General features: G+C 52.3%; 1 protein-coding gene across 4 annotated transcripts in view; it reads right to left on the bottom strand.

Annotated features, from left to right (window-relative positions):
* The window catches only part of GABRA3 (gamma-aminobutyric acid type A receptor subunit alpha3), a 243,038-nt gene that overhangs the window by 200,468 nt on the left and 14,825 nt on the right, over nucleotides 1–27,745 (bottom strand). For all 4 annotated transcript variants that reach the window (XM_019487955.2, XM_006273800.4, XM_059732686.1 and 1 more), the window contains exon 2: nucleotides 2,319–2,450. In XM_019487955.2, coding sequence (XP_019343500.1) covers nucleotides 2,319–2,407 — 89 coding nt within the window. In that variant the 5' untranslated portion in view covers nucleotides 2,408–2,450. The remainder of the gene's footprint in view (nucleotides 1–2,318; nucleotides 2,451–27,745) is intronic.

Here is a 27,745-nt window from a genome sequence, read left to right as displayed (position 1 = left end):
AGTAGCGCCTCCTGATGTCTAGTCTGAATCTACCCTCTGCCAGCTTGTGACCATTATTTCTAGTCACTCCTGGCAGTCCTCGGGGGAACAAGGACTCCCCCAATGCCTGCTGGTCCCCTCTGACTAGTTTGTAACAGGCTACTAGATCCCCCTCAGCCTTCTCTCATGGAGGCTGAGCAAGTTCAGGTCCCTTAGCTTCTCCTCATAGGGCCTGCCCTGCTGACTCCTGATCATGCGGGTGGCCCTCCTCTGGACCCTCTCCATGTTGTCCACATCCCTCCTGAAGTGCAGTGCCCAGAACTGGAGGCAGTACTCCAACTGCGGCCTGACCAGTGTTGCATGGAGGGGGAGGATCACCTCCTTGGACCTGCTTGAGATGCATCTGTGGATGCATGACAAGGTACGGTTGGCCTTCCTGACCACGTCCCCACACTGTCGCCCCATGTTCATTTTGGCATCAATAATAACCCCAAGATCCTTTTCTGCCTCTGCACTGACAAGAAGGGAGTTCCCCAGCCTGTAGGTATGCTGCTGGTTCTTCCTCCTCAGGTGCAGCACCTTGCTCTTGTCAGTGTTGAAACCCATCCTGTTCTCATCCACCCACCCCTGTAACATGTCTAGGTCCAATTGCAGACTGTTTCTCCCTTCTAATGTGCCCACTTCCCCCCACTTCTTAGTATCATTTGCGAATTTGAACAGGGTGCTTTTTACCCCCTTGTCCAAGTCGCTGATGAAGATATTGAACAGCGCAGGCCCAAGGACCGAGCCCTGGGGAACCCCACTGCCCACATCGCTCCAGGTCAAGTAAGATCCATCCACCACCACTCTCTGGGTGCCACTCTCCAGCCACTTAGTGACCCATTTGACTGTGTAGGTGTCGACGCCACAGTCCCCTAGTTTTTTAATGAAATGGGGTGAGAGACAGTGTTGAAGGCCTTCCTAAAGGCCAGAGAGACTACGTCCACCATGACACCTGTGTCTAAGGGTTTTGTGACCTGGTCATAGAAGGCCACCAAGTTGGTCTGACAGGACCTGCCTCTAATGAACCCATGTTGGTTGCCCCTGAGCATAATCTCCCCTGCTGGCCCCTCGCGGACATGCACCAGGATAATTCTCTCAAAAAGCTTGCCCAGGATCAAGGTAAGACTGACTGGCCTATAGTTTCCTGGGTCGTCTTTCCTCCTTTTTTTGAAAATGGGAACCACATTGGCCCTTTTCCAGTCCTCTGGCACATTGCCAGAGCACCATGAATGCTTGTAAATCCATGCCAGGGGTCCCACAATGACCTTGTAACAGTACATTTTGTAGATACGTTACCACAGGGAATTTTACTCACCTCATTTTCCAACATGGACTAAGCCAGGTCTCCCTTTTTCTGGAAAGGGATCCATCCTGACATGCTGAAAGGCAGCAACAGAGAGTTACCTGGGAGATGTTTCTAGGGTTCTGCTGATGCTGGACTACAGGGTGATATGATTTTACAGATGGCTAATTGTGGAAAAATGGGCTTTTGTTTTCTCTGATCAGAATCAATGTACAAATCCAAGAAAGCAAGCACAGCTAGTATTGTTCCAGATCGTGGACTTCTGGCTAAGGGAAAAGAGTACCAGTACTAGCCAAGACCAGGAATCATTAGCCAAACTGGGGAGCTTCATCTAAAATCAAGGGTTTTTTTCCCCCCAGTTATTAACTTCTGGCAGCCACACAGGTAAGTCAATGTAACTTGTTCAATTTTGTAAAAGAAGCAAAGGGATCCCTCATACGACCCCTTTGACCTCATATGAGCAAAACATTAGCCAAGAGCAGATTATACGTGAACCAAGTTAGAAAACTGGTTTTGTCATAAAAATGCTGACATACCCTTAGCTCTAGCAGCTCAAATAATGTTAATATAATCAGTCACCTATGGCTACAAGGGAGTGAGGCATCCCAGTGCAAGACATTGTGAGGAAAGTAAGGAACATTTTTGTTTTGCTGGAATATCTCATGTGAATAAGAAAAGTATGCAGACCTATTGAGAAGTAAGATGGAAGATGGTTGCCCCATCATTCTGATAGATATTTGAGAGTATCATATATAGCTTGCCTTAAAGACACATGACTATTACAAATACATAAGGTTTGATCAGAAAGAAAGTGAACAAATTCTCAGTTCACACTGCACTATTCAAAGAAAAGCTCAGAGTTGCCTTTCTTCCAGATTGTGCTGGAATATTCCAAGTGAAGTGAGATAAGGCTGTGGGAACTTTACACTGCAATATTCCCAGCAAAGTGAGAGGGGACTCCTACTGCTTTGTTAAAGATTTTTTGCCATCTTACCCAGCTTCAGCAGGGACAGCACACACCATGAGTAGAATTCCAAGGCTGATAATACAGAGGGGAACAGTTCCTGGGAGTTTCAGTGCCATGTCGTCAAGATGCAGAAGGTGGGAGCAGGAGTCTTTCTGAGACCTGACAGGATAGGAAGGGGTTGGAACAGACAGGGGGAAAAAGAAAGAGAAGAGGACTTTACTTACTAAGATGAAAGCTTGTCACAGTTTTCCCCTCCTCTGTATACAGGTATTCAGAAGCAGACTGTGGGATTAAGCATACAATGTGGTTACAAGTTCTTTGTTTTGTTTTGTTTTTTTCCAGAAAACCCTATATCAGTTTATAGCTATGAAGGACACCACCAGCTATGCTATTGTTGGTAGTAGAATTATTGAAAACGATAAAAGCCAGCCCCTTTGCTGAACAACCAGTGAGATTTTGGGCCATGAGGAGAGGCAGTGCAGCAGTGTGAAAGGCAACATGTTGTAGACTATGAAAGAGAGTTAGCAGGAGATCCCTCCCTGATCTGATACCACCTCTCCGGTAGCTTTGGGGAAGTCACTCAGACTAATATTTCAAGTGCCTAAAATTTGTCACCCAAGTACAGAGTGCTAAGTCCCTGCACTAGTGCCCACTTAGATAAGCACCTCACTCAATAATCCAGACTCCACATAACTCTGACCCCATGTAAGTATTAGGGATGTGATTCAGTATTATCGTATGACAACCCAGGGGGTTATCCCTGACGTACATAGGTGCTTCCCCAATCTGCTGCCACTCCCATTTGCTTTTGAACAGCACAGTAAGCAGGTACCAGGTAAGTTCTGAAGTAAGGTGGGGAGAAGTCTATGCAGGAAAGGCAACCAGTGTATACTTCTCCATTCTCTCCAGAGATTCTTTGAAATCCCTGACCTTGGGTGTAGTCTGCTGCATTCCATAGCCATTGAAATGTACTCTTTGGGTGCGTCCAGACAAGGACACATGTGCCTCTTGCAGCATCTCAAACCACTTTCAGAAGCTGCAAGAGGCATGCGTGGGAGCAAAAAAATGTTCCTTGCAGTGCAAATTTGTAGCACGGGGACAAAATTAGACCCCTGGATATCCAGGGGTCAAACAATACCCTGGAGGGAAAAGATGGGTCAGGTCACAGTCCCGGACCGTGCCCTGAGGCAACTGGAGGCTTGATCCTCCACAGAGACACTCTGGTAGCCAGCCAGAGTGTTTCTGTGGTTGGCCCTTTCTCCCATGCTGACACACACTGCCTGCTGGGGAGGAAGCGGTGCAAGCTCCAGTGACCTGGAGTGCTTGTTGTTAGGTAAGTAGGGCTTGGGGGCCTAAAGGAGGGGGGAGGGGACCTTGGGGGAGGCCTCGCCCAGCCCCAGCCCCCGTTCCTTTCCCCAACTCCCCATATCTTTCCCCACCCCCCGTTCATTCCCCCAGCTCCCCATTCATTCCCCCATTCGTTCCCCCCACTCCCTACTCATTCCACCTTCCCTCGCTTCTTCCCCACCCCCCATTCATTGCTTCAGCCCTCCATTTGATGCCTCAGCCCCCCACACTCACCAGCAGTAGCAGAGAAAGAGCAGGAGGCTGGAGAGAGCAGGGGAAGTCTCCATCTTATCTCCAGTGGCTTGCCTGCAGCCTCCTGAGCATCTCCAGCCCCTGCTCATTCTCCTGCTCATCTCCAGCCTTGGACAAGCAGGAGAACAAGCAGGAGGCTGAAGACAAGCAGGGGAATGAGCAGGAGGCTGCAGATGAGCCCCTGGAGATGTCCTGGAGATGTTCCCCTGATGCCTCCAACCCCCTGCTCATTCTCCAGCCTCCTGCTTGTTCTCCTGCTCATCTCCAGGCCTCAGAAAAGGTTCTGCCAACACTGTCAGCAGTGCCTATGGGTGGTTGCTGCTTGTTACCCGCCCCCCACACTGGCAGCAGTGTTTGAGGGCAGTCAGCGATCACTGCTGGCCACTGCCAACGCTGCTGACAGCATCTGTGGGTGGTTGCCGATCACCAGTTGGTGCTCACCCCGCTGTCACCACCAACAGTAGCAGTGGTACCTGCAAGAGCTCCCTGCTTATCGCCACCACCAGCACCACTGTGCCCCACTAACCACCAGGAGCACGCACCATTCATGTTGGGGACCCACCCCTCCTAGGCAGCCTCCACACCCACAGTTCCCCCACACCTACCCACACACTGACTCTTATCCCCCACATCCCTCCACACCGACTCAAATCCCCCCACTCCGCTTCCCACCCCCTCCTGCAAACCCCACATCACCCCATCACACACCCACCATGCGATAAGGAAACCAAAAGCAAACATTAAAACATAGGTATTTAGGATTTATTTTCTTATGATGCTAGAGACACTGGTAGGCTTCCATATTTCTTTAACATTGTAAATATAGCAATAAAACATTGCCCATCTGATCAATCAATCTCTCTCTCTCTCTCTCTCATTCTAATTGTGGAAGAATGTGGATTTGGGGGTATTTTAAAAAGTGAATTTGGTATGCTGCTTCAGCAGTCTGGCTGACACAAGGGGCTAGTGTCCCCAGATACCACGTGGCTGGGTCTCAAAAGCTCCTGTCTATTTGTAACATTGAAATACCGTGGACCCTAAGGCCCACCCAGATAACTACTAGCCCCTATTGTATGGGGGCTAATGGGTGAATACTACAACAAAATACTTAGGACAACTAATGAAAAAAACAGGATAGGAGTGTCATGTGAATCAAAGGGTCAAAACATGAAAATAAGTGTGCCTGAGGGGGACACCAAGCAGAGGCCCCTGGGCTGCACCCTCAAGGCATCCAAGGAACTGGTGGACACTGCCCACTGGTGCTCTGCACAGAAGAGTGTGGGGACAAGTGAGAGAAAAGTGACCCCGCAGCCTCTGGGAGCCTTCCCAGCCAAAGCCTCCTTCCTGGTCATGAACAGGGCCTATTTGGCCAGGGCCAGGAGGAGGTTGACCAGGAGGTCCTGTGACTTGATGGGGCCATGGATGGGGTGACAAAAAACAAAAAAGTGGGGGGTGAAATTTAACCAGGTGGAGGGGCTGCAGCCTGGCATACTCAAGGGTCATGTGCAGCAGGGCCTCCTTCTGCCTGCAGAAGGAGCAGGAGACTGGGGTGTCCATGAAACTCACCATGTACATACCCATGGTGATGGCTCCATGAAGGAGCCACCAGCTGAGGTCCCCAGTGGCTTATGAGATGAGCATGCAGTACAGACTCAGCCACTGGGGTTCCCCAGCCACGCCCTTGCTGAGCAGGGTGTCTGGGTGGGATGCGAGGACATGAGGGTGGCATGATGGACAATGCAGCACACAAACATGTAGAGGTGGTGGCAATGGATAGTGGAAAATCAGATTGGTCTGGTGTCTTCCAGCCAGCTCAGGTGGTGGAGTGGGAAGTGCTGTGAGGCAGGGCGAGGCACCAGCCCCACGACAAAGTCCAGTGGGCTGGAGGACTTGGGGGGGGGGGGAGGGGGGCAGGGACTGCCATGCAGGAACTAGTCAAAGGCAAGGGTGTTGGGAGGTAGGGCAGATTTCACCTCCTGGACCAGACAGCAGGTTGCATGTGCTGTGGGTAGATGCATGCACTGGTCCAGAGAAGTGGGCTCCACTCACTTTCACCTATCATAGTCCAGGAGGTCTCCTGTACGGGTGACATGAGCCAGGATTAACCTCTGTCATAACTGAGGCGTCTCTGCCATTGGCACCTCCAGGTGGGGGTTCCAGAGGAGGGGCTTGATGAGCAGGTTGGTGCCTGGGGCAACTGTTGTGGGGGACCTGGAGGAAGGGACCAGCCTCCAGGCCTGGGGGAGATCCTGGTAGAAATCTGGCAGCCCCTGCAGGCCAAGGAGCTGCCAGTCGTATCAGAGCCCCTGGAAGTGGCAGCACAGGTGGCCCCATGCTGCATGGCTACCGACACTGTATATCAGTCGCTAAAGGGCCTGAAGGCAGAATGCTAGGACCTGGCTGCACAGGCAAACCAGGCCCTGGACACCCTCCTGCAAGGGGAGGCTCAGGACCTGTGCAGTGACCCAGTGCTGTCCTGGTAAGAAAAACCCCAGGGCCCGTCTCTGCAGTCCCACCAGGACCTCAGGGGGCACAGGCAGGGTATGTAAGTGGTGCCAGAGCACGGACAGGACTAACTCATTCAGCACCAGCACTCTCCCACGCAGGGTGAGACATCTCAGGGGCCCTGCCCATGCCCAGAGCTGCTCCACCACACTTGCCTCCAGCTGGTGCCAGTTCTCTGGCAGGGGAAGAGTCTGTGGGGGACAAGTAGACCCAAAGTAACAAAGTAAAGTAGCAAACCCATGCTCCAGTGGATCCCATGGAGCACAGGTGGGAGTGACCCCACCTGCCACCTGTCACCCACCGCCAGGCCAAAGTTCTTGTCCTAGTTGACCTGGGCAGAGGAGGCCGCCAAATACAATGCATGGCAGGTCGCCTGAGTCCTGGACTGTGAGGAGTACACCGTTAGCATATGCCAACAGGACCAGCTGAACCACCAGCTCCCAGAGCATTAACCCCGCCACCTGCTTCTGCAGGAGAACAAGGAAGGGCTCCAGGGCCAAGGTGTACAGCTGGCCTGACAGCAGGCAGCCTTGATGCACCCCTCTCCTGAATGGGATGGGCTCCGTCAGGGTCAAGTTGAGCTTGACCAAACACTCTGCAGAGGTGTAAAGTACCTGGTGAGCCCACACAAAGCAGGGCCTGAAGCCAAAAGCCCACAGCGTGCCTGTGAGGTACCCATGATCCACTATCAAATGCCTTCTCCTGATCCAGGGATAGGAGGGCAAAAGACAGGCCATCCCAGCATGCTAGCTCCAAGAGGTCGTGAACCGGGTACAGGTTATCAAAGATGGAACATCCGGGCACTGTGTATGTGTGGTCAGGATGGATCACGTCCATCAGCACAGACCGCAGGCACACTGCAATGGCCTTCACTGCCACCTTGTAGTCTGTGCAGAGGAGGGACATGGGATGCCAGCTCTTTAGGTCATGCTGATCCCCCTTCTTCAGCAAGAGGGTCATGGCCCTCTGGCATGACAGGGGAACTCCCCACTTCCATCAGATTTGGCCCAGACCACGGCAAAGTCTGGGCTGAGGACATCCCAGAAGGCCTGGTAGAACTCTTCAGGCAACCTGTCGATGCCCAGTGCCTTGCTGCCAGGCTTCAGGTGGAGAGCAGCCAAAAACTAAGCCGAAGTGAGAGGAGCCTCCAGCCAGTCCCAGTTACCTGTGCTGACCTGCAGGAGTCCCTCCCACAGTGTCTGACAGGCTTTGATATCAGTTGGATCCAGGGAGAAGGGTTCTTCTTAGAAGGCCCGCACACGCTGGCACATCTCACCTGGATCTGTGAGGGGGGTGCTGTCACCTGCCAAAAGGCAGGTGACATACTTCTTGGCCTCCTACCTCCTCTCCAGGCCATAGAAGAAGTGAAAGCTGTGGTACATCCCCTGAAGGAGCTGGAAATGCAAGCAGACAAACACACCATGGACATGGTGGTTGTCCAGAGCACAAAGCTCTTCCCACCTCTCCCAACACTCTTCACAGAGGGATGGGTTGGTTGGGTTGGTGGTGAGTCACCTCTCCAGCTCTAGCATTTCCTGCTTGAGCTGCCCCCAGACCGCCTCCCTCTTCCGGGTGTGTCCCTGAGTGTAGCTGCAGCAAAAAAGCCAGATGCATACCTTTCCCGTGTCCCACCATCTCCGAGCCGAGGGGAAAGCTGCCTGTTGCTTCTGCCAGGCCAGCCAGAACTCCCAGAAGGCCTCCATGGAGCCCACATCCTCCAGCAGACTGGCAATGAAATGCCAGTAGGTTGACCCTGGATGCCCAGGCTCTAGTGTGGCCTGGGCCCAGACAAGGTGGTGATCACTGAAAGGGGTTGGCTGGATGCCAGAGAAGTAGGCCTTGGCAAAGTTCAGCAAAAAGATATAAACCTAGTCCAACTGGGAGCGGCATGCCTGCTCCTCCCCAATTCTCATATAGGTGGAGGCAGGGGAGGGGGGGGTCAGTAGGATGACAGGCATGCCAGACGTCCATCTGGAAGTAGACTGTCAGGATCTTCCTGAGGATGCCCATGGTGGCCTGGTTCCAATCCCTGCCCAACCAGTCTCATGCATCCAGGGTGATGTTCAAGTCCCCGCCAAGAACCAGCCACTCACCAGGGTTTAGGGTGCCGATGTAAGTGGCCACCTGGCAGAAAAAGATCCACCAACTCTGGGTCCCTTGGAGGGGTGTACACGTTCAGAAGGCTCAGGACCAGCCCCTGCACTTGGACCCAGAGATGCAGCAGGTGGCCCAGCACCACTTCAACATCCTGGAGAACCTCCAGCTGCAGGCCTGGAGAGAACAGGGTGGCCAGCCCACAAGAGATGGCTGAGAGGTGACTAAAAAAGAGCCTGCCTGTCCACTCCAGCCACCAATTAGGATCATCGGCCAGAGTTGTCAGGGTCTTCTGCAATAATATCATGGGGTACACCACCATCTGAAGGAAGGAGAACACCTGGCATCTCCAGAGACCATTCCTGCAGTCACGGATGTTGATGGTCATGATCTTAAATGACTTCATGGCTTGGGGTGTGGGGTAGATGGTTCAGCAGGGGCCTCACACATCTCAACGCTTGGTGTGGGGCCCACCAGCTCACCCAGCACCCTCCCATAAATATAGAGTATGTCTATACTGTGGGCCCACCTATAGATCCAGGAATTGCAGTTTTGGGGCCCCTTGCCTTCCCTGCAAGCATCCTCGCAGTGGCAAAGATGCTGTCAAAATCTCCCCAGCAGTCCAAAGTGAGCTGTACATTGCTGGTGGACCAGTGGGTGTAGTAGCAGTGAAGAAATGCAAGTAGCTCACCTCTGGGGACTGCCAGGACCAAGGGGTCTGCAAGCTCTATGGAGCCTGCCAGTTCTCGGGCATCCTTCTCCTGGTTCTGGGGTTCAGTGAGCTCCTTAGGTACCATCTGAACCCCCCAGTCTGCTAAGACCCAGGACTCTGGCTGGGATTGGGAGAGTTCTACAGTCCCTTGGGATGGGGGTAAGGGTGGGGGCGGGGTTCCCTTACAAGATGGAAGGGCATAGCTGGAACCCCAGTGGGTTTGCATGGGGTCCCCAACAAGGTCAGACTGTTGGTCTGGGGACCCCACCCCAACCTTCCCTGGTGTTGAATTGGGTGAGTTAGTAGCAGGGTTTGACTGGGAGTGGGGAGGAGGAGACCTGTCAGGCACCAGGGTGGTATTAGTGCCTGTCTTGGGGTCCTGGGAGAAGTTACTTCCTCCTCACAACTCACCGAGGTGAGTCCCTGGACCCCTGTCTCCCCTAGATCATTGGAGGGGGAGGGCTCCACTGACTAACCTTTCATTTGGTCAGCCTCAGCCTTGGCGCCCATGGTTTCGAGGGATAGGTTCTGGCCAGTGGAGTGAGGGGCCTCCTCCATGGGTTCCTGCTTGGGGTTGTCCAGCAGCTCTGAAACCTCCTCCATGGGGACCACTCGTTTGATCTTTCCAGGGGATGGGGTGTCAAGCGCAGCTATGCAGGCCCCCGGAAGCTGGGCCACTCCTTCCCCCTGTGAGGTGGTCTTGGGGGTGGGGCAGGAGTCCTCCACATAAGAGGCCTCCAGCTGCAACAGGGCCTTCCTTTTGGCTTTGCACCCAGAGGGGACCTGAACCCACTCAGCGATGGGGTGGTCCTCAAAAGGACAGGCTCCAGTGGGAGGAGGTGAGGCCTGGGGTGGGATGGGGGGGATAGCTACAGCACGGGCATGACTAAAGGCATGGGGGCCCTGCTGCCCTCCCCAGGACCCCACCAAAGTTGGTTTGGGGGCAGGGTCCCCTGAGCTTACAAGGGGACTGGATGATGTGGCTGGGGTGCCAGAGGAGCCTGAGGGAGGAGGGGTATCAGTGGCAGGGGCATCCCTCTCACCAGTGGGACTTGTGGATGCCCTCTCCTCCTGACCCAAGGGGCACTCATGATGCAAATGCCCTGGGGCGTGGCCATGAAAGCACTGCAGGTCCCCCAGTGTGTAGAAAATCCTCTCCAGGGCCCCCTGAAAAGGAATTGCCAGGCACCCCTCAGCCTCCCACCATACTTCCACCGCCAGCTGGATCATAACCTGGTGATGGAAAGAGCACATATGGCAGAGGCTGGGGTCTCAGCACCCCAGCGAGAGGGCCACCACCAGGGAGATAACTCTCCCCAGCATTTGGGGCTGGGGGAGCAGGGCCCAATTAGGGACATAGGGAGGGACAGAGATGAAGACCACCCTCATCCCCAGCTCTTCTAGAGACTTGAGGGGGATGTACTCGCCCTCCACCACAAGCCCCCTCTCCACCGCCTTTTGAGCATTGGCCTCCAAGGCAAGGAAAAAGACTCCCTTGTCATGAAAACAGGAGGATAGCATGATTTTTGGGGCCCCCAGTACCAGAGCCAGGCTCTTCATGCAGGTCTCAAAGTGCAGGGTCTCCAACCTGGGTAGTTGGCACTTCACCCACTGCCTGCGGATGAGTACCGGAAAGAGGGCCCCACTGCCTGAGCTGGAAGGGCAGCCAGTGAAGGGTATAGGCCCCCCAGCTTCAGGTCTCCCCACAGCTGTTTGTGCATACCTGTGGTTTTGCTGCAGGAGGGCCACACTGGTGGGGCCAGGGCTAGGGCCAGAGACAGGCTGAGTGGGTGTGCTGGCTGGTGTAGCGCACCTGGTCCCCTCAGGGGCTGATGGTCTAGGCTTGGGGGCCCTTGCCCTTGCCACCCCCAACTGTGGAGGAGGCTAAAGAGGAGTCCTTCTTACTGCCCTGGCCTTTTGTCCCCGATAACAGGAGAAGGGGCTTGGGAACCCCTCTGGACAGGGCCTGGCCAAGGGAGATGCTCTGGCCCTGTTGGCTCCCTGCCAGGGTCCCACCTGCCTCTGCAATGGAGGTTGCAGGTTTCTCTACCTCCAGAGGAGATTGGTCATACTCTGCCTCCTGGGTGGAGGCTGCACGGTCATGCATCCCCTTGGGGGTTTCATTGGGATCTGACCCATAGTGGGGGCATCTGCCCCCCAGAAGGTTCCTGACCTGTCATTGCTTAACATGAGGGTGGGGAAGACAAAAAACAAGATATCCAGTGGGGCTGGAGCTCACTGAATTACAGCCCCACATGAAAAAAATGGGAGGACTATGCTTTGAGAATGTGGGGGAGGGGTAACACACACGCACGCACGCATGCGGGCTGGGGAAACTCGAGCTGGCTTACTCAGCCACACAACAAACATCAGGGCAGGGGGAGTGGGCCGGAGGACTTACCACACAAGGGCAAGAACACACAAGGAAGGCTGCTGAGGCAGATGTAAAAGATGGCTGGAGTGGTGGAGGGGCTTTGTTTGTTACAGATCTGGCCAGGAGCCCATCAGGCCTCCAGCCAGGTGCTCAGCAGGAGAGTAGTAGGCAGGAAAATGAAGGATGATCAGATGCAGTGAGGCAGCTGTGGGGGAGGGCAGGAACAATCAGTAAATTAGGGAGTAATTCAGTACAAGTGTGGTGTCAGGTGGTGCAAGGTGGTGTAGCAGGGAATCTCCCTCTCTTCTGAGAGGGGGCAGCAGTAGAACAAAGGCAGCATCAGGAACAACAGCAACAGCAGCAATGGTGGTAGTAGCCATCCCGTTCAGCCACTCAGGGTGTGTGCTTCAGGTGAAAGTCGAGGTGAAAGCAGGGGGTAGCCTGCCAAGGCAGCTGTGGCAAGCAAGGCACCTTTAGGTTCCGGCAGTGATGGTGGAGGAGGGTTCCACAGGCAGATCAGCCTCCTCCCCAAGGCTGTCCCCCATCCATGGCTTGGCGGTGGGCTGGGCAGCAGGCCAGAACAGGGGTGCAGAAGCTGGGGTGCGATGCAGTGTAGTGGGCCCCTCCACCACACCAGCAGCCCAATGCAGAAACAGTTGAGGCCAACTTACTCTCAAAAGTTCTCTTAGACTAAGCCAGCAGCTAGCAGTACCCAGAGGCAGGAAGGGGCCTGGTCATCTTCTCCCCAGAAGCTCCTGAGACCAATCTTGCAGCAAACAGCAATAGCAACATCCTGGGACAGGAAGGAGTGTGGCCACCTTCCTCACAAAGGCTCCTCTCCAAGAAGCTCTTGACTTTATATCACCCAATTATTGTGGGCCCTGAGGCCCATGTGACTAACTAATAGCCCCTAATGTTTTGGGCCAATGGATGCATGACAACAACAACATACTTGGGACAACTAATGAAAAAAAACAGGAGAGGAGTCTCATGTGGGTCAAAAGGTCAAAACATGAAAATAAGTGTGCCTGAGTGGTACACTAAGCAGAGCCCCCTGGGCCACACCCACTGGTCCTCAAAGGCATCCAAGGAGCCGGCGGATGCTACCCACTAGTGCTTTGCCCAGAAACGTGCACGGACAAGTGAAAGGAAAGCAGCCCTGCAGTCTCCATGCACCTACCCAGCCAGAGCCTCCTTCCTGATCAATTACAGTGCTCACTTGGCCAGGGCCATGAGGAGCTTGACCGGGAGGTCCTGGGAGTTGTTGGAGCTGTGGATGGGGTGGCCAAAAACAAAAAGGTGGGGGGTGAAATTCAACCAGAACCTCTAGAAGAGGTTATCAAAGTGGAAGTGGAGGGGCTGCAGCCTGGCACACTCAAGGGTCATGTGCACCAGGGTCTCCCACTGCTCACAGAAGAGGCAGGAGACCAGGGTATCCATGAAGCTTGCCATGTACACGCCCTTGGTGATGGCTCCATGAAGGAGCCACCAGCTGAGGTCCCCAGTGGCTCATGGTAGATGAGGGTGCAGTACAGACTCAGCCCCTGGGGTGCCCCAGTCATGCCCTTGCTGAGCAGGTCCTGCCACCTGGCGTCTGGCCAGGACATGAGGGTGGCATGATGGACAGTGCGGCGCACAAGCATGTAGAGGTGGCGGCGATGGACGGTGGAAAAGCAGATTGGTCTGGTGTCTTCCAGCCAGCTCAGGTGATGGTGTGGGAAACACTGTGAAGCTTAGTGAGGCGCCAGACCCACGACAAAATCCAGTGGTCTAGAGGACACCAGGGGGGGAAGGGAAGCGGGGACAGGGACCACCGCCGCACAAGATCTGGTCAACAAAGGCAAAGGCATCGGGAGGGAGGTAGGGCAGATTTCACCTCCTGAATCTGACAGCAGGTTGCATGTGACGTGGGTAGACCCATAAACTGGGCCAGCACAGTGGAGTCCACCCACTCCCACCTATCATAGTCCAGGAGGTTTCCTATATGGGTGACATTATCCAGGATTAACCTCTGTTGCAACCAGGGCACTTCTGCTGATGGCACCTCCAGCTGGGGGTTCCAGAGGAGGGGCTTGATGAGCAGGTTGGCACCCTGGGTGACTGTTACGGGTGACCTGGAGGCAGAGACCAGGCTCCAGGCCTGAAGGAGCTCCCAGTAGAAATCTGGCAGTCCTCGGAGGTCCTGCAGGGAGACGCCCAACAGGCTGAGGAGCTGCCAGTCATATCAGAGCCCCCAGAAGTGGCAGAGGAAAGCACGCCCCAGGTGGCCCCATGCCACATGACTACTGACACTATATAGGAGTCACTGCAGGTCCTGAAGGCAGAATGCCAGGACCTGGCTACACAGGCAAACCAGGCCCTGGCAACCCTCCTGCAAGGGGAGGCTCAGGACCTGCGCAGTGACCTAATACCGTTCCGGCCAGAAAAACTCCAGGGCCCATCTCTTGATTCCCGCCAGGACCTCAGGGGGCACAGGCTGGGTGTGTAAGCGGTGCCAGAGCATGGACTGGACAAGCTGGTTTAGTACCAACACACTCATGCAGGAAGAGACACCTCAGGAGTCCTGTCCATGCCCAGAGCCGCTCCACCACCCTTGTCTCCAGCTGGTACCAGTTCTCCACCTGGGAGGGGCCCATGGGGTCAGGTAGACCCCCAAGTAGAGCAGCAAGCCCATGCTACAGTGGATCCCATGGAGTGTGAGTGGGAATGAGCCCACCTGTCATCCCCCACCAGGCCAAAGCTCTTGACCCAGTTGACCCGGGCAGGGGAGGCCACCAAGTACAATGGCTGACAGAACCAGCCACACCACTGGCTCCCAGAGCATCAACCCCGCCACCCACTTCCATAGGAGAATGAGGAAGGGCTCCAGGGCCAAGGCAGACAGCTGGTCTGACAGCAGCAGCCTTGATGCACCCCTCTCCTGAATGGGATGAGCTCTATCAGGGTTCAGTTGAGCTTGACCAAACACTCTGCAGAGGCCTACAGCACCTGGACAGCCTGCACAAAGTGAGGCCCGAAGCCAAAGGCCCGCAGCATGCCTGCGAGGTACCTGTGAACCCACTCTGTCAAATGCTTTCCTGTGGTTCCCCACATCCCACAGATTTGGCCCAGACTGCAGCAAGGTCTGGGCCGAGGACATCCCAGAAGGCCCAGTAGAACTCCACAGTCAGCCCATCGATGCCCAGCACCTTGTTGCCAGGCATCAGGCAGAGGGAGGCTGAAAACTCAGCCAGAGTGAGCGGAGCTTCCAACTGGTTCCAGTCACCCATGCTGACCTGCAGAAGTCCCTCACACAGGGTCTGACAAGCCTCAGCATCAGTTGGATCCAGGGAGAAGAGGTCTTCATAGAAGGCCTGCATGCACTGGTGCATCTCACCTGGATCCATGAGGGGGGTGCTGCCACCCACCAGAAGGTAGGTGATGCACTTCTTGGCCCCCAACTCCTTTCCAAGGCATAGAAGAAGTGGGAACCATGGTCCATCTCCCGAAGGAGCTGGAAGCATGAGCAGACAAACACACCATGGACATAGTGGTCATCCAGAGCATGAAACTCTTCCCACCTCTCCTGACACTCTCTGCAGAGGAATGGGTTGATTGGGTCAGTGGCCAGGTGCCTTTCCAGCTCTAGCACTTCCAGCTCAAAGTGTTTCTGGACCGTCTCCCTCTGCTGGGTGTGCCCCAGAGGGTAGCTGCGGCAAAAAAGCCAGATGCATACCTTCCCCATGTCCCACCATTTCCAAGCTGAGGGGAAAGCGGCCCGTTACTCCCACCAGGCCAGCTAGAACTCCCAGAAGGCCAACATTAAGCCCACATCCTCCAGAAGACTGGCACTGAATCACCAGTAAGCTGACCCCAGACACCCAAGCCCTAGTATGGCCTGGGCCCAAACAAGTAGGTGATCGCTGAAAGGGGTTGGCCAGATGCCAGAGGACTGGGCCTGGGCAAAGTGCAGCAAAGAGATATAAACCCAGTCCAACTGGGAGTGGCATACCTGCTCCTCCCCCACCCTCACATAGGTGAAGGCAGGGGCGTCGGTATGGTGACAGGGACACTGGACATCCACCAGGGAGTAGTCCATCAGGATCTCCCTGAGGATGCACACGGTGGCCTGGTTCCACTCCCTGCTTGACCGGTCTCATGTATCTAAGGTGACGCTAAAGTCCCCACCAGGACGAGGCACTCACGAGGGTTGAGGGTGCCAATGTATGTGGCCGCCTGGCAGAAAAACTCTGGGTCCCTTGCAGGGACGTACATGTTCAGAAGGTTTGGGACCAGTCCCTGCACCTGGATCCAGAGATGCAGCAGGCGGTCTGGAACTACCTCAATGTCCTGGAAAACCTCTGGCTGCAGGCCTGGGGAGAACAGGGTGGCCAGCCCACAAGAGATGGCCAAGAGGTGACTAAAAAAGACCCTGCGTCCCCACTCCAGCTGCCAATTAGGCTCATCAGCTAGAGTCATCAGGGTCTCCTGCAAGAATACCATGGGGTACCCTCTCTCCTGAAGGAAGGAGAGCACTCGGCATTTCTGGAGACCCTTCCTGCAGCCGTGGACATTGAAGGTCGCAATCTTAAATGATCTCTTAGCTAGGGGGTTGGAATAGATGGTTCAGCAGGGGCCTCATGCATTTCAACACCTGCTGATAGCTCAGCAGGGGCCTGCCAGCTCATATAGCACTCTCCTATACGTATAGAGGGTGTCTATGAACCTGCAGCCTGCCTATAGATCCAGACATTGCAGTTTTGGGGCCCCTTGCCTTCCCCCACCAGTGCCCTAACAGTGATGAGGATGCTGTCAAAATCTCCCCAGTGGTCCAAGATGATCTGTACCTTGCTGGCAGACGAGCGGGTATAGTCACGGTAAAGAAATGCAAGTAGTATCCCTTGGAACTGCCAGAACTGAGAGGTCTTCAGGCTCCCTGGAGCCTGCTGGTTCTCAGGTGTCCTCCTTCTTGTCCTAGGGCTCAGCAGACTCCCTAGGCACCTTCTGAACCCCCTGGTCTGCTAAGACCCTGAACTCTGCTTGGGATTGGGAAAGTTCTGCACCCTCTTGGGACACAGGTGGGGGTATGGGTGAGGGTGGGGCTCCTTCACAAGATGGTGAGGTAGAGCTGGAGCCCCAGGGGGTCTGTGCAGGGTCCCAGATAAGATTGGCTTGTTGATTAGGGGACCCCACTGTGACCCCCTCTGGTGCAGGACTATGGGGAAGGCAGGAGGTGAGGTTTTTCTGGGAGGGAGAGGAAAGACACCCATCAGGCACCAGGGTGGCTTTGGCATCTCCCTCAGCATCCTGGGAAAGGGGACCTCCTCCCTGAAGACTCAGCAGTGTGAGCCTCAGGGCCTCTGTACCTCCCAGATCAGAGGGAGGAGGCTCTGATGCCAGGACTTCCTTTGGGTAGGCCTCAGCCTGTGGTCTCAGGGGGTACGCCCTGGTCAGCCGAATGAGGGGCTTCCTCCATGGGCTCCTGTTCAGGACTGTCTAGTAGTCCTGAATCCTCTTCCACAGGGATCACCCATTTGAGATTTCCCAGGGGGTGGGGTATAAGGTGGAAGTGGGGAGGCTCCCAGAGGTTGGGCTGCTCCTTCCCCCCTATGTGGTGTTCTTGAGAAGAGGGGAGGAAGGTGGGCCTTCCTCTTGTCTTTGCACCCAGAGAGGACCTGCACCCACTCAGACATGCCATGGTCCTCAGATGGAGAGGCTCCAATAGAAAGTGAGGGTTGGGGGAGTGGGGCAGCTATGGCTTGGGCATGACTAGAGGCAGGGGGGCCCTGCTCCCTCTCTCCCCCTGGTTGCTGCCACCTTCCCCAGGACTTTGCCAAACTTGCTTGGGGGGCAGGGTCCCTTGAGGTCATGGGGAACTCATAGTTGCAGCTGAGGCACCAGATAGCCCTGAAGGGGGAGGGGTGCTGGTGGTAGGAGCACCCCTCTTGCCCATGGGAGCCACGGATGCCCTCCCCACCTGGCCCATGGGGCACTCATGATGCAAGGACCCTGGGGCATGGCACTGGAAGCACCACAGGTCCCCCAGTGTATAGAAAATCCTCACCAGAGCCCCCTGAAAAGAATGCCAGGCACCTCTCAGCCTCCAGCTGCGCTTCTGCTACCAGCTGGATCATAACCTGGTGACAGAAAGAGCACACATGGCAGAGGCCGGGGTCCCGGCACCCAAACAACAGTGCCACCACCAGGGAGATAACTCTCCCCAGCATTTGCAGCTGGGCCCAACTGGGGATATAGGGAGGGACAGAGCTGAGGACCACCCTGGTCCCCAGCTCTTCTAGAGGCTTGAGGGGGATGTATTCATCCTCCAACACAAGCCCCCTCTCCACCAACTTTTGTTCAGAGGCGTCTGAACCCCTTGTCATGAAAGCTGGAGGCCACCATGATCCCCAGCCAAGGCCTGCATCCACGTCTCAAAGTGCAGGTTCTCCCACTTGAGAAGTTGGCACTTCACCTACTGCCTGCAGGTGACTGCCGGAAAGGTGGCCCCAATCACCTGAGCTGGAAGGGTAGGCCTTGGAGGGTCCAGGCCCCCCAGCTTCAGGTCACACCACAGCTTCTTGTGCATAGCTGCTGGGGGGCTATGCTGGTGGGGCCAGGGCTCAAGCCAGGGACAGACTGAGTGGGTGTGTTGACTGGTGTAGCACACCTGGTTCCCTCAGGCACTGGTGGTCTAGACTTAGAGGCAGGGCCCTTGCCCTTTCCACCCCCAGCTGTGGAGGAGGTGGAAGAGAAGCCCTTCCCACTGCCTTTGCCCTTGGTCCCTGATAATGGGAAAGGGGGCTTGGGAACCCCTCCAGGGGGAAGTCTGGCAAGGGGGGACCCCCTGACCCTGTTGGCTCCCTACTGGAATCCTGTGTGCCCCTGCAGCAGAGGTTGCAGGCTTCTGAACCCCACAGAGGAGGTTGGTCAGACTCTGCCACCGGGCTGGAGGCTGCAGGGACATGCATCCCCTTGGGGGCTTGGCTGGGATCTGCCCCAATAGTGGGAGCTGCAGGAAGTGCTGTGGGGGCATCTGCCCCCCCCCACAGAAGCTTCCCTGCCCTCATGTGAAACAATGGCAGGGAAGGAAGACAAAAAAAGAAAACAGAAGTATCTAGTAGGGGCAGGCTGGGGTTGTGGAGGAGAAGGGGTGTAGGGAGGAAGGGGGCTGAAGTTCACCGAGCTACAACCTCAAATGAAAAAAAAGTGGGAGGGCTATGCTTTGAGAAAGTCGGGGAGGGGGCACACGCCCACATGCAGGGTAAACTCAAGCTGGCTTACTCAGCCACACAACAAACATTAGGGCAGGGGAAGTCTTACCAGACAAGGGCAAGAACACACAAGAAAGGCTGCTGAGGCAAATGTAAACAATGGCTGAAGCAATGGAGGGGCTTTGTTTGTTGCAGTTCTGGCCAGGAGCCCCACAAGCCTCCAGCCAGGTGCTCAACAGCAGAGTAGTAGGCAGGAAAATGAACCAGGATCAGATGCAGTGAGGCAGCTGTGGGGAAGGGCAGGAGCAATCAGTCAGTTAGGGAGTAATCCAGCGCAGGTGTGGTGTCAGGTGGTGCAAGGTGGTGCAGCAGGGAATCTGCCTCTCTCCTGAGAAGGGGTAGCAGCAGAACAATAGCAGCAGCAACAGCAGCTGTGATGATACAAGCTATCCAGTTCAGCCACTCAGGGTGTGCTTCTGGTGAAAGTGGAGGTTGGCCTGCCAAGGCAGCTGGGGCAGGCAAGGCACCTTTAGGCTCCAGCAGTGATGGTGGGGGAGGGACCTACAGGCAGCGCAGGCTCCTTCCCCAGGCTGTCCCCTGACTGCAGACTGGTGGTGTGCTGGACAGCAGGCTGGAACAGGCGTGCCAGAACTGCAGAGCAGTGCAGTGCATTTGGCCCCTCCCCAAGGGGGGCAGCAACATGCTGCAGAGGAAACCCCCTGATGGGGGGTAGCCATAGCAGCAGCAGCAACCCAAGGCAGAAGCAGGTGTGGCAAACTTACTTTTAAAAGCTCTGAGACCAAGCCAGCAGCTAGGAGTAGCCGGAGGCAGGAAAGGGCCTGGCCATCTTCTCCCCAGAAGCTCTTGGGACCAAGCTTACAGCAACCAGCAATAGCAACATCCTGGGACAGGAAGGGGCATGGCTAACTTTCTCCCAGAGGCTCCTCCCCCAGAAGCTCCTGAGGGCAAGTAGCCCTGAGCTGCTGGCCAGGGCAGGTTTTTATGCTGATGGGGCCAGCACAGGTGCTGGTCCCAGGCTCTAGCTTCCCCTGGTTGCAGATTCAGGAGGAGCCAGGCAGGGTTATTTTGCCCCAAGTGGCACAATTTGCTCCACAACAAAGTGCATGTACAAGCATGTGCACTGAGGCAAATAGCTTCAGCTGAAATTTTCACTGCTTCTATTTGAGCTGCTTCAAGCACACGTGCTTGCATTTGTGGATGCATCCTTTGGAAATACAAGTTCTGTAACAAAAACCATCTCTTGCAAGGCCATGTTAGCAGTGCCAAGGAGGCTGCACTAAGAAACTGTTCCATTTGGTGGTTTTGAAGAGAGCTCTGGAGGGTATCCTTCACCAAGTATGAAGGTGGAGGGGCCTAAAAGACAAAGTAGGTTTAAGCTCCAAAAATTTCCCCCTTTGAGGCTTAAATGTGACCATCCTCATTGTTAGGGTGACAATATTTGGATCTTAGGGAGCACTGGATTTGCAGCTGAATATAGGCATGACCTGTGGCCTGCTGACCACAAGGCAGAGTGATATCTAAGCCAGCCATTTGCTTATGCTAAGTAACCATCTTAACTGTGTCAACCATTTTCTGAGGAAAAAGCAGCAAGTTAATCTGTATGAGTCTGTGTGCTGTGGATGAGGTGACGTTTTAGGAATGTGGAAGATGGTACAACTTGGGAGAGAAAAACAGATTGGAATATGGAAAACAACACATAATTGGAAACAGAATCTGAGATGAATATATGCAAAACGGTGAATGGTAAAGAAGCCTCCAGAAGCTTCCGGGTTTTAGTCCAAGTCTGCCCAAGTCGAAGAAGAGAAGTCAAGGTCTTAGACGTGCTCATAGCAAAAAGACATGTAAATGAATGAAATGCATAGGAAATTCTATGCTAATGAAGCAAACACTAAACAGAGGCGGAGCTTGAGATGGGAGGAGAAATGGGTGGAACAGAAGGAGGGATGAAGGTGGAGTGAATGTTAATGAATATAAACCAAAGTGTATAAATGTGGAAATAACTATTGTTCAGGGTGGGTCCCCGGTTTGTTGTTTTTTGGGAATTGAATAAAGCTCTTGTAAGCAATGTGTGCTGGTGTTTGCTCCCTGCTTGCTTTGGCTATTGAGTAACAGGATCCATGGGCAATTGGATCGTCATCTCCCTAGTTGTTGGGCATCACATGGAATCGGGGTCTAACACTCATCAGTAGAATGAGCCTGGTGGTTTCTGATTACTGCATCTTTTTCCCCATCTTACTGTCTTTACTAGTAGTGCTACCTTGGTTCCTGCCTACTTAATAACAAATGTAAGCATACTATCAAAAGAGGAATTATGCCCCAAGTCTCATTTCCAAATGATGTGATACACAAGGACATGACAGGCCCTATGATCTATCACATATATGGCTTGAAATGGCTAGAACAGACTCCTTCCCTATCAAGCCATGGCTAGTGCAATTTATTGCTCTCAGGTTCAATGCACAAGTAACAGCATTTTCTAGAGTTTAGAGCTAGTGAGCTCAAAATATCTGAACCACTTCAGAGGCTCTTTGCTAGCTTCCAGTAAAATCCCAAGGTGATTAACATTCTTTCCTTTACATTTGTATCATTGCCCACCTTTCTTCTATCCCTCTTGTAATCTCAGAGGCTTGGTCATTGTTCTAGTCCACATTATTGTGCCTATCACACATATTTGCCCACACCTGGAAGGTTGTGCATGCCAGAAGTCCAATAAAAGTCTAATCGCCCATTGCTGCTCTACTCCGTTACTCCAGACCACAATGACGAGTTTATCCAGATGTCCGATGCATTTAGCATTTTTAGAGTTTGATGATCCATGGTCTCCAAATATTTTGTTTCCAGACAGTTAGGTCTACCTTCAGTCTAGTGACTCTGCCATAAATATCATTAAATTTGGGCATGAGGGCCCAAGGTACTTTGAATGGCTGCTCAGATGTACTGCATTTATACTATATAGAGATTTTATATTAATGCTCAATTTTACTTCTATTGTAATGTTATTGTATAATTAACAGTCTTTCCCTGTTTATGTGTCTCATTGTGGTGATGCACCTTTCAATGGAATTGCCAAGAAACAGGTTGTATAAATAGTGTTTGTTGTGATGCACACACATCCACATCATACCACCACATAGCTGGCACACCTGGGAATTTCAGCTCAGAAAAGACCCTGTATTGAAATAGCAGGCAGAGCTGCCTTTTATGAACCCCCAAAAGCTTGCAGCTGAAAGCCCTTAATTTAGAAGGCCAAAAAAATTATTCAAAGTATGAAGGATCCCTTTAATGCCAGTCTTCGAAGGTTTCCAGAAACCAGGGCAAGGTGCTGTTGTCTGACAAATCAATGGGGACAACAGGCTTTAGCTTTAAAAAAAAGACACATTCCTAATTTTCAGGGATACAGAGTTGCTTCAGTTAGCTACTAAAAAGCTGGGATGATGTTTATATGCGTTAGCTGTGGTAGAGGGAGTGAGCATGAGGTACCAGTATCAGGAACTGTTTTTTTGGCAAATGGGGAGGGAGGGACAGGATTAATTTTCTAGCAGTGTTGAGTGTTGGCAATATATTTCCCAAACAATGTAAATTCTAGTACCAGTAGAATAAATAAGAGTATTCCCATTGACTTTAGGAAGGTCAAGATTTCCTTGCTGGATTTAGCAGCACTGCGAAGGTTACACCTTAAGCACATCATTGCAGTGGGACAGGGCCCTGGAATTAAGGACTAAGATTCATTGAAATAATTTTTTGCTTTTATGTGGAATAGCAAGGAATAACATGAGTCAGGAATGAGTAGCATTAGATGTGTTGTGTGAAGACTGTGAAGTTTCAAGGGTACTGTAGACCAGGATTAGGAAACATTACGCAAGCTGTGAGAAAAAGCGGGTATTACAGAACACGACAGAGATACTTAGCCCTAGGACTAGGGTAGCAAGGCAGGGAATCTCACCAGAAATGAGAAACATTAGACAGTTGGGTGAAGTGTGGCAATAGTATGTTTGATGCAGATCAGATTTGAGGTGTGTCCAGGGGTCCCAGAATTGGAATCACAGGAGTTCTATAGAATACAACTATGCATATCTGCTCAGATCCATTAGTGTACTTTCCATTTTGCTCCAGTTTGATATATGTGAATGATAACTTACAAAATAGTACAGCTCAGGTAACAACATGTTTAGGAGGTAAGGCTCCAGTGCATAAAATGATGGAACCAGCACCAAAAATCATCTCTGTTTCTAGATCCTGCCAGGATAGGTGCCATGTAAATGCAGTTGGCCATTAGGTCAACATTTGCAGGCCTACATGCCTCCCATTCAATGCTGAAAAGAGCAACTTGATTTGAAGGGCTCTCAACATAGGAATGACAGACAGTAAGTGCTACAGAGTGGGACTGAGTTGAACTGGCTGAGCTATGAGGGGGTCTGGGGCTAGAATAGTGGAGACGGGGAAGACAGCAAGGCAGTATGGAGGAGCATGGGTAGGGCTATGAAAGAACAGGGGGCAGTGCAGTGAAGAAATGTACTGATAAAACTGTGAGGGGGTCCAGGACTGGAATATTAGGAAGCTGCTGTTGGTCAGGATTCAAGTACATCTGATGAAGAACTGGATAGAACTTGCCTACAGTCTTGCTGGGTTCACTGAATGCAATGAATCTCCTCAGTCTCATGGGATCTAAGCCCTTGGGTCCTTCAGAGAAAGATATTTGGTTTTTAAATATGTTCCAGGAACTACAGAGGACTCCATACCAATATGTTAACTACAGAAAAGATGTTAGTAAAGCCCTGTGACTCAGGGTAGCACTAGTTCAGTAGCACACAGCATGTCTGGCTGGGGGAGATTGCTCTGTTGCCATGCCACTATCTGAATGAGGACTTCAAGTAAGCAAAGGGAGACTGTCCCAATGTCTTCCAGCCACAACCCCACAGGGATCACAAATGCCAGCAATTGCTTAGAACCAGACCCATGATAGAAACTGGGCAGTCCCTGCCCAAGGCTGTATGACTGGGCATTGGATAGGCCAAGTGATCTTTCCATGTGCCTTTCTCCAACCCATCTCTTCATGTAGGGAGTATTCACAATCTGGCTCTGCATTTTGTTTTAAGCATTGTCTTAAACTTTTTCTTAACCACACAGTTTTCTTTTATGCCAGGGACTGTTCATTTATTTATCTTTGTAATGCTATGGTACTTGCAACAAAATGCCATGGACAAAATGTATGGAAGTCACTTTAAGGAAAAAAAAAAAGGAACGGATGTTGGAAACAGTTACTCACATAAGTAAGCCCCAGTTCATCCAAGTAGTGACAGTTATTTTACCAATGCTGCATGAGAGCTCAGAATTGGGCCTTAATGATGCCTTCCATTGAGTATGTTTCAGAAGCGTTGTTTCCAATTCTTATTCCCCAGTTAAAGCCCACCCAAGCCTGTTAACATTCACAGATGAAATTAACTAAACATGTGTATATGTTTGTAGGATCAGGGCAAAATTCAATTCCTCCTGGAATAAAACAAGGAAATAAAACAGAACGAAGGTTGTCACTGTTAGGTGTTGTAAGGCTTTGGGGACCTCTTTGTTGGCGCCTTGCCCCCCAGTGATGTCAGGGTGAAACACTATTCTGGTACCTCCTAGATGGTCTGAGCGCTGCCCCTTTTCTCACCTGTCGTGTCTTTGGTGTTCTTGGTGAGAAGGCAGTCCCCTGTTGGGGGCCTGGAGGGGTCTCAACCCTGTGGGTTTCTTTGTGGGGCTCCAAACCTCCCCTTTACCCCACTCTTACCACATCCTCAGCCTGGGTAGATGCTGCTCCCCTCAGGTCTTCCCCACACTGCCCACCTTGAAAGGGCTGGGTCTTCATGGCCTTTAACCTTCAGGGGTCCACCCCTTGTCTTCGGGCTGGTTTCCCCTCTTCTAGAAAATAAACTTGCCCCAGCCAGGGTCCACTGTAACTTAACTGAAAACCCCGGCATCTGCTGGTGGGGGTCTTGAGATCATCTCCCTCTCTCTCTTGTGGTCCCTTTTTCTCTCCCTTCACGGCACTTATTTGGCCCCTCCCTTCCCACAGATGGGGGTCCTGGGTGTGACCCTATGCCCCTTACCTATCAGTTCTTCTGGCATCCCCACCCTGGAGCCCAGCTGACCTGAGGTCCCATCTTCCTGGTCTTTCCCACTGGCATCACCCCTCTACTCCTTCCAGGGACCCGCAGTTCACTGTGCTTTGCCTCCTCCGAGGCTGTCTGAGGATAGCTGTGGGCTTGAGGGTCCGCCCTCAACCACAGTACTTGGGCTCCTGGTCAGAGCTGGGCCACTCCCCAGCAGTGTCCCTCCTTGTTGTTGCCCCTCAGTGGGGCTCCTTTGGCCTTGCTGATCCCCGAGCCTGCCTCCAGCCACACCAGCCAGGGTCCCCTGGCTTCTTTCCCAAGTAGCTGGGGCTAGAGCTGGAACCTCCCAGCTCTGGAGCTGGCATCTCCCAGATGGTGTCTTTCCTCTCTCTCCCCGGCTCACCGCCAGCTGGTTCTCTAGCTGGCTTTTGAGCAGCCCACAGCTGCTCAGGAGCCATGCCCCCAGCTCTCACCAATACACAGGCTCAGGCAGCTGTGAAACTGCCAAGCTTGTGCCTGTTCTGGCATCCATGTTTGGGTCTCTTCCCAGCTGTTGCCCATCTCTGTTTCTATGGTAAGTATTGGGGCATGCTGATCAGGGTCTGGGTCATGCTAGGGCAGGGCTCCTGCCTCCCTTCTCACAACAGTAAAACTCCAGATGTAGTAGACCCAGTACAACTAACCAGTCTGTGTTGTGTGAATGCATGTTACAGGACATTGCCTAACCTCTGTGCATCAGTCACTCCAAAAGATAGTGTCTCCTGAAGCATGATTTCTCTAATGGCTTCCCATAGGCAGGGAAGTGTGCAAAGTGCACAGTCTAGTGAATTAAAGTAGTAGATCATGAGGCATATAACAGGAAAATATTCCTGATAAACTAATTTTCCTGTTAAATAACAGGAAAATGTTCCCAATGTGTAAGGATGTGCTATTGTACTCTTAGGATCTATAAGCCAAAATATTATATAATTATAAAAGCCTAAGTCTGTCTGTCTGGCCATAACACTTTAATCATGCTCTGATTGGCTGTCTTAGCATCCACTCAGAGTGCCCTATGCAGACAGGGACAGACAGCAGAGCACCACCATGACAATGGGAACTGAGGGGTCAGAGGGGAGGGGGATGACAGGGACTGGATCACCATAACAGAGGTGACAGAGTGAGGCACTGCTGGCCTCCCCCCCCCCCCACAACCAGGTCTGCTCCTTGGAGCCCCCTGGCCGGTGACCTCCCCACCCCCAACAACAGCTGTGAGGGAAGGTAGACAGCAGGAAATGGGGGGGGGGGGGGAGCAGGAAAGGCAGGGGGATTATGGCCCAAAGCAGTGTGTGGGAGAGGGGGAATGGCCCCAGTCTCAGCCCTGGCCCAAGGGGGGGGGAAGGGAAGGGACACAGGCCTCTGTCCCCACCCACCCCTTCTTGACAGGCAACTGGCTAGTATTATATAACAAACTTAGCTAGCATTGATGATGGTGACATCACTAAAGGGTTAAATAGCCTAAGCAAGTGAAGTCAGTGTTTGCTGTATGCTATCTGAATCACCTGCATGGATTTCTAAAGAAAAACCAAGCCTTCAGACTTGGAACAACTGCACAACCGAGGAAGCTCACCCAGTACAACTGGCTGTGGAGAATACCTCAAGTAACAGCTCTAGACATACTGTGAAGTGGCGAGGAGTCACATTAACGTGCTCAGTTTTTGGTAACTGTCTGTTTATATTCCAACAATCCCAGTAAAGTTGACTACTTGTATACTGGCAACCCCAGTTGATTAATTGCTTTATGTTTAATGGATAATTTTGTAGTCGATAAAGCTTCTGACTGATTATTGGACAAGTGCCAGTGGTTAATCACATAGAGAAGTAAGGCTTGTGGTTAATCACATAGAGAAGTTGCCCACAGAGAAGTAGGGCTTGAATTTCAGCCCAACAGTTAGGATAGAGATAGAACTAGAATTTCTGTTTTGTGGGAAATTGATTTTGGGTTTTTTTCCCCCCCAAAATGTTGGGAATCACAATAAATTACCATGCAATGCTGAGATTTTGAAAGTTTCTTGTACAGTATAAATTCAATAAAAACCACCTTGTTCTCTATCATGTGTTTTGCTTCAGCTTTATTGCTTTAATTCACTTTTACTTTATGTTAAAATATTATGCATATATACTTTTGATATGAAGGTCTAAATAAAATTAATCTAAAAATCAATCTTATCTTAATAAAACTTTAACTTTTTCCATTGAAAAATGTTGAAAGTGACACACAAAGCTTTTCAGTTTCATCAAAAATAGTCACGTAGAAGGTAGGGCATGGTAGCACTTTAGAGACTAACTAGTTCAGGGAGGGCATCAGCTTTTGTTGGCAACAATCTACTTCATCAGATACTATGCTATGTCAAAAAATTTTTTGACAATTGGCATATCCATAAATGGACCCTAGCTTTGTAATCTATAGTATTTGAGGTCTTTATGGAAAGATTTTTCATAAGGGTCACCAATGAAGAATATTCTTTTCAGATCAGATTTGCAAAGTGTGGATGAGTTCGCGGAGTGGAGCGGTGAAGAGAAGCTGCTGGAGAGAAAATAGATGTTACAGCAACAGCAAGACTGGAACTGTCATGCAAAGGGGCAAGGGGAGATGACGCTGAGGATATGGAAGAACCAAGCAAAAAAGTCTGTGGTAGTGCAGGCTGGCTCAAGAGTATGCACAGAGATAAAAACAAGGGCTAAAATAGATGCTTGACTAGTATTAAGGTTGGCCACCATTACACAGCTTTACAGCATGTCCGGGTTGAAGCACTGGCCTTGTTAAGCTTCCTAAAGTACTTTGGAGCCACTTTGGAGATCCGGCCATAGGGTGTAATGGGGGAAATCAA

The sequence above is a fragment of the Alligator mississippiensis genome, chromosome 8 (assembly GCF_030867095.1).
Source record: "Alligator mississippiensis isolate rAllMis1 chromosome 8, rAllMis1, whole genome shotgun sequence".
NCBI classification, from domain to species: Eukaryota; Metazoa; Chordata; order Crocodylia; family Alligatoridae; genus Alligator; species Alligator mississippiensis.
The sequence above is the reverse complement of the archived record's forward strand: the minus strand, read 5'-3'. Positions and strand labels throughout refer to the sequence as shown.